Source organism: Callionymus lyra, chromosome 1, assembly GCF_982586985.1.
Source record: "Callionymus lyra chromosome 1, fCalLyr1.hap1.1, whole genome shotgun sequence".
In the NCBI taxonomy this organism is placed as follows: Eukaryota; Metazoa; Chordata; class Actinopteri; order Syngnathiformes; family Callionymidae; genus Callionymus; species Callionymus lyra.
The window spans coordinates 8,012,573-8,021,606 of record NC_141818.1 but is presented as its reverse complement, the minus strand read 5'-3'; the positions used below and the strand labels follow the sequence as shown (position 1 = coordinate 8,021,606).

Genomic DNA, 9,034 nt, shown 5'->3' with positions numbered 1-9,034 from the left:
AGTTACATTTCTTATTGTTGGCCCATTGTTTTCATGAACCGACACAAACGCCGGCGAGAAAATGATCTCTTGTGTCGTCCGCATGTGCAGAACTCGTTCTATCAGCAGAGAGTCAGGTGGTGAGCGTGAGATAACGTTGGTCACAATTTGTGTCACGCTCCGAGCGAAACACACCATCTTAAAGAGAAAAAAAAAGAGCAAGATAATCCTGTACTTAAGTCTCTCCCCTGTGTGACTTCTTAAATCGTTCTCCATAGAATCAGATCGACGCCGCAAAGATGTGAAATATTTCACTTTTAATTTAGAAAGACAATAAAAACAACCTGAAAGTCATGGGAATCAGTTCAACTGAGGTGCAAGTCAGGCACTTAAACAACACAAAAGATGTTCTTGTTGGATGAAGACAGTTATGATTACGACTATTTATTAAGTAGAGTCCCACAATTTTTTTGTTCAGAAAGGCTAAAGAATTGACCTACATTCTAAGAGGGAGATCCCCAAGAATCAAGTGAATTTAAATAAAAGCAGTGAAAAGTTTATGAGAGGTTTTCAGGCGTAGAGAGGTTGGTATCCGGTCCTCCGGCTGTTGGAGTTACAGGTTATTACGCAGACGCTCAACATCCCGAAGAACTGGAAGAAGAAATATGGGTCGTTAGACAAACATTTGTAAGTAAGTAAGTAAGTAATTTGTATTTGTATAGCGCTTTTCCGGACCAGGGTCACAAAGCGTTTAAACAATCAAAACAAAATTCAATAAAGTATATACTTTAAAGGTGAAGATAAAACTGATAACACAACAGGAGTTCCAGAAAATCAAGGAAAAGCCTGAACAAATAAAAACGTCTTAAGATGTTTCTTGAAGGAGATAGTCAGTCGTATCTGCATTTATGAGGAATAAAAACTAGATTTTAATAAGGCTAACAATGTGGTGACAGTATTGAGTGTAAAATAAATGCAGTGCAAGAGGGAAAAATCTTGATGCAACATTAATCGAAACCAAGTAAGTGTTTACGACATGAACTTTGACCTTCAGGGTTTTAAACGAATCAATTATTCAAGGTACAGTCAACAGATAATTCCGATGTAATCAAGGACAATAGCACTTCCTGTCGCAGGCCAAATAAAACGCTTTGTCATGTTACAGTTTAACCCATTTCTGAGCGTTTCCAACACAAAGTGTGTCATCAGGATGATGGTCACGGTTACATTCCAGAGCAGCGTCCTTGAGTAACACTGTGAGCTTGTCTTCCTGCGCTGAAGCCACTAAGTGAATTTAGCCATTAAGAGATTTGTTGCTTCGTTTGTCTCTGAAGAGAGTTTTCAAAATGATTAATAAAGCTTTCGCGTGACGGCACGTTCTTGTCCTGGATTAACCGGACACACAGACGATCTTTGGACAACTATTTAACTGACCATTTAGAAGTTTTAAGTGCATTTATTTTATAAAATGTTTAATTCAAAATATCCATTCTTTACCTCAGGGATCCCTAACCCTTTTTGTGGCCATTAAATGCAAACCAACCTTCATATAAAGACATTTTTCCACTAGTTAAGAGGTTCATTTTATCAGTAAACTTGACAGAAATTAGCATCTTGACGTGTCACAGACTAATTTTACTTGATTAGATCAAGGAAAAGGGAGAACAAAGGGGGGCAGAAGACCCCCATAACAACTCAAATACTTTTACATTTTGATTTAGTTTAAAATATATGTATCACATACTTAGTAAGGGAGATTTCAAGAAATTCAGCTCCTTTCTGCAGATGTAATTTAAATAGTATTATCTATATCTTTAAACTTCACTTGAGTCAGCTTTGTTCTCTCGTGGAAGCTACAGGGTCCTACAGAACTCTACAGAGCTCAAAATAGCCGCCATGAACTGATCTTTGTCTGGACCAATGTTTAGTTTTTGGAATTATTTCATTTCTTCGTCTCATTCCAAAGAAGGGTTTGAACTAAATCAGATCTCTGTGGCGCAAATATTTAACAAGTTAAAGCCTTAAATTCTTCAGAATCTATCGTGATTGGACGAAAGTTGAGGCTAGCACATTTCTAAATCCAAGAAAGAAAAGAAAATATTTGGCTTTTGCATCTTCCATTTCAAATATTTTTCCAGGTCCACGCCCAATACTACAGCTAGTAATTAATAAGGATAATTAAATACATTTGTATTGCAGTTGTCTGCGCCAGTAGTGTCATTTACTTCTACATGTGATCAAACGATGAAAAATAAAATACCACTTTTTACCTTATAGGTTAATGATATAATGTTTTTGTTGTTGTGTTTTCGTTTGAACATTATCCATCATATCGGCCTATATTTTAAGATTCCTAGTGTGGACGTTTAAATGAGGAAAATATAATATAAAATGAGTGTATCTGTGCTTCAAATTGTAGGATGATGCAACAAAACACTCGATGAACGTCTCTCCTGGTTACCAAGAGCAACAGTGGCTTTGATGTTACCTTGATGATGGCGAATCCCAGGATGACCATCATGGCGTAGCCCAGCACGTCCTGTAACACCCGCTCCAGTTTGGTCTCGCAGCCCTTGAACATGAATAATAACAATGAGCACAGAGCCATAGAGCATTCATGGGCAACAGCTCATCACCTCCAGGTTGAGCAGGTCCAGCTGGTCCAGTTGTCCCGTGCAGCCCGTCATGTTGCTCTTGCAGCAGGTGACCGGAACCGAGTTGTTGTGGCTGCTGGACCAGGGTGTGGAGCTCCAGCTGGTGTAGTTCTTCACTCCGCAGCACTGCAGCTGTGGCAGGACAGAGACGTGAAGATTTTATGAATGAAAAGTTTCATTTTTGAGCGTCAACTGCTGTGATTTACCACTTGAAATGAAAGAAAAGTCGTTAAAAAGTCGAAAAAATAATTTGTTGTATCATGTTTTTATCTGTATGAAAAGTAGTTTAAGAGAATAAAAGAATAAGAAATAAGACATAAAACCACCCAAAAATTCATTAATAACATTAAATAACAATTACTTGAGACTATGATGCAGAGAAATCAAACTAATATAATAATATTTATTAAATCATATTGTGAATTTAACTATAAAACACAGGATTTTACAGATATTCTGGGAGAATGTAAACACAATGTTTGGAACCATTCTGGGCTGACGTGTATCTGAAGCAAATAATGTTGGTCGCAGGTAAAAAGAAAAAATTGGTACAAACATTTACCTTTAAACTCAGACTACAAGAAAATGTGTGTGTAAAATGGAATTTATATGAAACTAATACTACTAAGTTACTTGTGGATTTTGAATATTAGACATTTGTTTTCTCTCTCCTTTTCATTGGAGATTTAATATTTGAGTTAAGCTTTTTGTTTTTTTTAAAGAAAAAGATTCAGGAGGTTATTAATAAAAAATAATAATATTAATGAAACTAACACAAAAATCGGAATTGTTTATATTTAGAATATTTTTATCCTCATTTATTAGTAGTGATGCGCTGATGAAGCTTCATGAAGCAGTGTCATTATTTTCACAGCCACTAGATGGCGGTCTCTGCATTATTTTCCTTCGTTTTGAACAACTGTTCTAATGAAACATGACGTCGTTTTCAAACTGATGGCGCCACCTACTGACCTCTAAACAACATGACACTGTTTCACGAGGCTTCATGAGGCCCATCACAATTTAAATACCGCTTATAACACATTTAAAAACTTTTATAAATAGTTTTCTTTTCAAACAAGAAGCAGGCTTCCACGATATAATCAAAACGATTGATGTACAATAACACCGTCTACTATTGTGATGTCGATATGACATTTGACAATAAACAAATTTAGATACAGTTCCAGCCTCTTATATATTGCTTTCAAAAGTATTCTTTTTAATAAAAAACAACTAAATATTAAATTTGTAATGAGCTAAAAATAAATATTCTGAGCTTCAATTCTGCATAATAAAGTTTAAAGTTGACTCTCTGCCCCTCACATCATGTGCTTTAAGAAAGAGGAGTTTCACTTCTATAAATATGAACACAAAAAAACGGAAGTGAGAAGAGGCAAAGAAACATGTGACACAGAAGCGATGAAGACGAGTGAAAGCAAACCTGAGTCTGCAGGTAGTCGACGGCGATGGATTCTGCGTTCTGTCCGTCATACTTCTCGAACGTCTGGTTCATGGAAACCTCCAGATCTCCGTTAATCTGTAGAGAGTGAAAAAATTGTGAGGTTAAAAATAAAATAATGAACGTGTTCACGAGATGTGACTCACCTTGCCCTGATAAATGAAGCTCAACACCAGCGCAGCCACCTCCGCAGCAAATATCACCATGATGATCAGGAAGAACTGGAGGGGAAAAACCCGTTAAAATAAATCGAAAGAGTCTGGGTTTTTTTCCACTTACAAAGCTGAGGCCCAGTTTGGACTCTCGGATGGTGGCGCAGCAGCCGACCAGACCGAAGATGAACATCAGCACGCTGACCCCGATGATGATGGCCGCCGGGATCATGGCGTACTTGTCCTGGATGAAGGTTTCAAAGTTCCCATAACTCCTGATCACGTAGGCGCCGACATAAGCCAGCGCCGCCCCTGCTCCCTGCAAACCAACAACCAGAAAAATGTTATTGTTGCGACACAAGCATCTGAGAAGAAGACAATAATATCAATTTGATAAAATAAAATTGAATAAATAACGGTATATAATAAGAGACATAACCATAAAGTGGCATTTCAATGATGAACAATTCACTTGGGTAAAGGATATAACAAATTTATGATGAAAAAACATATGAATATTAATAATTTATCAACTTAACATGAACTCATCATGAAGCTAAACCTTGGATTTGCGAGAACAATCGCTGTGTTTGTCTCTCGTCAGTCTTGAGCAAACATGAAAACAAGGCCAGTTGTTTGCCTTCCTGAGATAGCATGTGATCAACAGGGTCAAAGTTCACTGATGATTTGGATCGGGGATCAATAAAATCTATTAAGTATAGGAGGTTTATTGAAACTCCAAGTCACATTTCATTAAGTTGTTAAAAAAGAGTTTTATGGTTCAGGCCATATAATCGGATGAAAAAAACTGAGGCGACTCGAAAAAAACAAAAGCTCTTTCTTTGTCTGACTTCAAAAGCCACCAGTTTGTGGTAAAAACTATGAATAATTTAAAAAAAAAACAACATGACAGATTGATGTTTTTAATTCTCTACTGTACATGTAAAGGAAGAAGATCTTAAGACTCTCCATCTCTGTGAGGAGCTCAGATATAGATTGGCAACAACTTCAGGAATGTGTTTTTTTTGTGTAATGATTTATCCTCCAGTTGAGCCACATGACTCGCTTCTCTTAATCACACCACAATCACGGGACCCGGAGAACCACCTCTCAATCCTAATCTCTGCACAAACTCTGATCTTGTGCTCATGAAGCAGCACAAAGAGGCTTACAAAGACCGGCGCTCCGCCTCGCTGGAATGTCCGGAACCTTCCGCTGGAGCGCTCTTGAGATGATGGTACGACACAGACCTGGGTCTCCTTAGTGTTCTATAAGTTATCTGACACCAATGATTCCCGAAGACCCTCAAATCAAAAGTAGTTAAGATGTGACATGAATGTGGACGTCAAGTAAATAAAGAATAACAGATAAAAATCTGGGAAATTTTGATTTCTAAATCACCATCTGGATCCACCAAATATTTGAAGGCGAGTCACTCTCAGCAGTGAAAAAAGTTCTTAGTGTTCTGATTGTGTGTGTGTGCGTGTGTGTGTGTGTGCGTGTGTGTGTGTGGGGGGGGGGGGGTGTGTGTGTGTGTGTGTGTGTGTGTGTGTGTGTGTGTGTGTGTGTGTGTGTGTGTGTGTGTGTGTGTGATGAGCTCATTGCCAGTAATGCTAGTTCAAATGCTAAGAAGGTACAATTCTGAGTTCGGGGGCAGGAGTGGAGTGAAAGTATCTGGATGTTCTGTTTTATGTTAGTCTTTGTATCCTTTGTCTTTGTTGTTTTTCTTTGATCTATGTTCTTTATCTTTAGACTTAGATTGTGTCATCTTGTTCTTTCTCTTTATGTTCTTCTTATTATTTTTTTTTTATTTTTTTTTTTTATTGTTTATGAAAAATTGCTGGCTATTGGAAAAAAACAATTTCCCGAAGGAGACCTCCTGAGGGATCAATAAAGTTTTACCTTACCTTACCTTACCTTACCTTAACACATGCTCTAGATAAAAATGGGTAGATATTAGTGGGTTCAAAAAAAGGAAATTACTCTTAAATGCTTTTCTACATTTTGGCCATGCTTGTAAACTAAATAATAAAGTAGTTTTTGAGACAACAAAGCAGTTTATTTTCTTTTTTTAACCTTTTTAATATACCCATTTTAATATTAAAGTCTCTTATTTTATTTTATTTTACAATGAATCCAAAACACCACGAAGAAAAGTCCTGTGTTGTTTGAGCAAAAACTTTGTTCTGATTCTGGAGAACTCGGTCGGTGGAGCAGTTACGGTCAGAAGTGGATGATGTCATAGTTCCAGGAATAAACAAGTGGACAGATTTTGACTCGTCAATCTCTTCACTGCTTTAAATAATAATAATACACACAATTCAAGTAGTTTAAGTTCAAGTGAGTTCAGTTGAAAATGGTTCTTATTTGTTCATTGGATTATTGTTCTTTAGCACGTTTTTCAATGATTAACAACTAAAATACTTTGATTCTGTTTTTTAAATACTATACGGACATGACATGGATTAAACACTATAAAATACTACATTCCTGTGTTGTGTTTACAACACTGGCAATAAACCTGTTCTCTCTCTCTCTCGCCCTCTAAAGACTTCTCAAATATTTATTTTTGATTGTGTTTTTGTTCAAGATTTCTGAGAGTTCTTTTAAAGGCGGCAAACATAAAAGACTAAAGGTTCATGTTTGCACAACAAAGACTGACTGACACTGAAATTAATCTGATTGTACAATACACTCGAAAACAACATTTTTGTCCTGGCTTAAATACATGTATATATATATATATATATATATATATATATATAGAGAGAGAGAGAGAGAGAGAGAGAGAGATGTGTATATATTTATATATAAACATTAGTATTTATTTAGGAAGTTGATTCATTTTCACTGGTGACGCAGAGAATAAGGAGACACTCTGTGTGTCCATTTCAGTTTGTTTGTTTGTTTTCAGGCTGAAAACTGTTTTTTCCGGAGTGATTGAATTAGACTGAAAAGCTTGATTGAATTTATATTCGACAGGGAAATGAAAACAGACTGACGGAACAGAAGAAAAAAAAGGCACCAGTCAAGCTGTGAGAGTCGAGATTGAACTGGACCAGGTCTGATCATATAAAGTACATAAATGAAAGTTCGTCATAAATGGACTCACCCAGAACACCAGGCTGAGGAACAGGAGGACGGTTTTGGACGTGAAGATTCCGCAGTCCATGGTCGGTGTCGGAGGAGAGCAGGATGAGAGGATCGACTCTGTAGATCCGACTTCTTGAGTCTCTCCACTGACGCTGTAGGCGATCACAAGCTCCAGTCGGTGCGTGACGTCACCAGATCACATGTCTGTAGGCGCACGTTCAGCTGACGTTGACCAACGTATATTCGATCATTTCGATATTATCGTTCGAAAGAATACATATAACCAATATTTCTGTGGCTTCAAACTAACCTTCACTGTGTACTTGAAAGAAAGAAGAAATTGGTGTTAAATCTATTTAGAGAAAACACACTCAAAACACAAATATCTGTGTCTTTAAAATGTGTTAACGTTGGTGTGTACAAGAGGAGTATTTATAGTCTATGTAGTATTCATGACGATGACATCATCTAAGGATAGGGTTACTACAGGTAATTCATGTTAAAATGTCCTCAATTGATTTTTTTTTTTATTATTGTATTCGTTTTTGTTTTTTATACTTAATAAGAGATTTACGGGTTTAGATTCCAATCTTCAGAATAATCGTGTGATGTGGACAATCTTAACTTATGAGTTATCAACTAGCTAAACTAGAAAGTTAATAATGCAGTATAACATTGTACTCATCTCCAATAAATGATACTTTCTAAAAAAAAAAGAAACATACAAATACAAAAATAAATAATGTTTATTATTAGGTTTAGAACGAGTTATCATTTTGTTATAATATAATTCTTCAATGCTGAATAAATATATGATTTAAAAAGAAAAATGAATGACTGATAATACTATATAACCTAAGGTTGATAACCTTCAACACTATCCAGTCCACTCTGCTGCAGGACAAACTGACACGGATGCATGTGGACCCTGGTCTGGTCTCCTGGATTACGGATTATCTCACTGATCGACCACAGTATGTCAGGCTGAAGGACATCACGTCTGACACTGTGGTGTGCAGTACAGGAGCACCTCAGGGGACAGTACTGGCCCCTCTCCTCTTCACCATCTACACTTCAGACTTCTGCTACAACTCAGAGCTGAGTCTCGTCCAGAAGTATGCTGACAACACTGCCATTGTTGGATGCATCAGGGACAACAGCGAAGACGAGTATAGGAGTCTGATACGTGACTTTGTGGACTGGAGTGAGAGGAACCACTTGCAGCTGAACACCTCAAAGACCAAGGAGCTGGTCTTGGACTTCGGGAGGTCCAGGACAAAGCCACGTCCAGTGTCCATCAGAGGCGACGAGGTGGAGATAGTTGACCTCGGCGTGTGGATGGACAGTAAACTGGTCCTGCAACACAGACCATGTATATAAGAAGGTTCAGAGTAGACTGTACTTTCTGAGGAGGCTTCGATCATTTAATATCTGCAAGAAGCTCCTCTGCATGTTCTACCAGTCTGTGGTGGCCAGTGTCCTGTTCTATGCTGGTGTGTTGGGGTGGAAATGTGTCCAAGAGGAGTGTCAACAGGTTGGACAGGTTGATCAGGAGGGCTGGCTCTGTGGTTGGAATGAAGCTGGACTCACTGGTGACAGTTGCTGAGAGGAGATCATTGAACAAACTACTGTCCATCATGGATGATGACAGTCATCCTCTAAACACTGTCATCAGTGAGCAGAGAAGCAGATGC

At 37.7% G+C, this 9,034-nt stretch overlaps 1 protein-coding gene across 1 annotated transcript; it reads right to left on the bottom strand.

Moving 5' to 3' along the window:
* Window positions 1-277: 277 nt before the first annotated feature.
* tspan36 (tetraspanin 36) lies at window positions 278-7,518 on the bottom strand. The gene is made up of 7 exons (XM_087791464.1): window positions 7,360-7,518; window positions 4,375-4,566; window positions 4,242-4,316; window positions 4,078-4,173; window positions 2,616-2,765; window positions 2,468-2,551; window positions 278-630 (listed from the first exon to the last, which is right to left on the bottom strand). The coding sequence occupies exons 1-7, from the start codon at window positions 7,417-7,419 to the stop codon at window positions 550-552; spliced, it is 738 nt and encodes a 245-aa protein (XP_087647590.1). The 5' UTR covers window positions 7,420-7,518; the 3' UTR covers window positions 278-549.
* Window positions 7,519-9,034: the final 1,516 nt, after the last annotated feature.

What these genes read in the sequence shown, in the direction of transcription:
- tspan36 (XM_087791464.1), bottom strand. Translation starts at nt 7,419, where the DNA reads ATGGACTGCGGAATCTTCACGTCCAAAACCGTCCTCCTGTTCCTCAGC. An exon ending in CCAAACTGGGCCTCAGCTTT is followed by an intron (nt 4,317 to 4,374) that starts GTAAGTGGAAAA and finishes TTTCCCCTCCAG; the next exon opens with TTCTTCCTGATCATCATGGT. An exon ending in TGGGATTCGCCATCATCAAG is followed by an intron (nt 631 to 2,467) that starts GTAACATCAAAG and finishes TTCTTCTTCCAG; the next exon opens with TTCTTCGGGATGTTGAGCGT.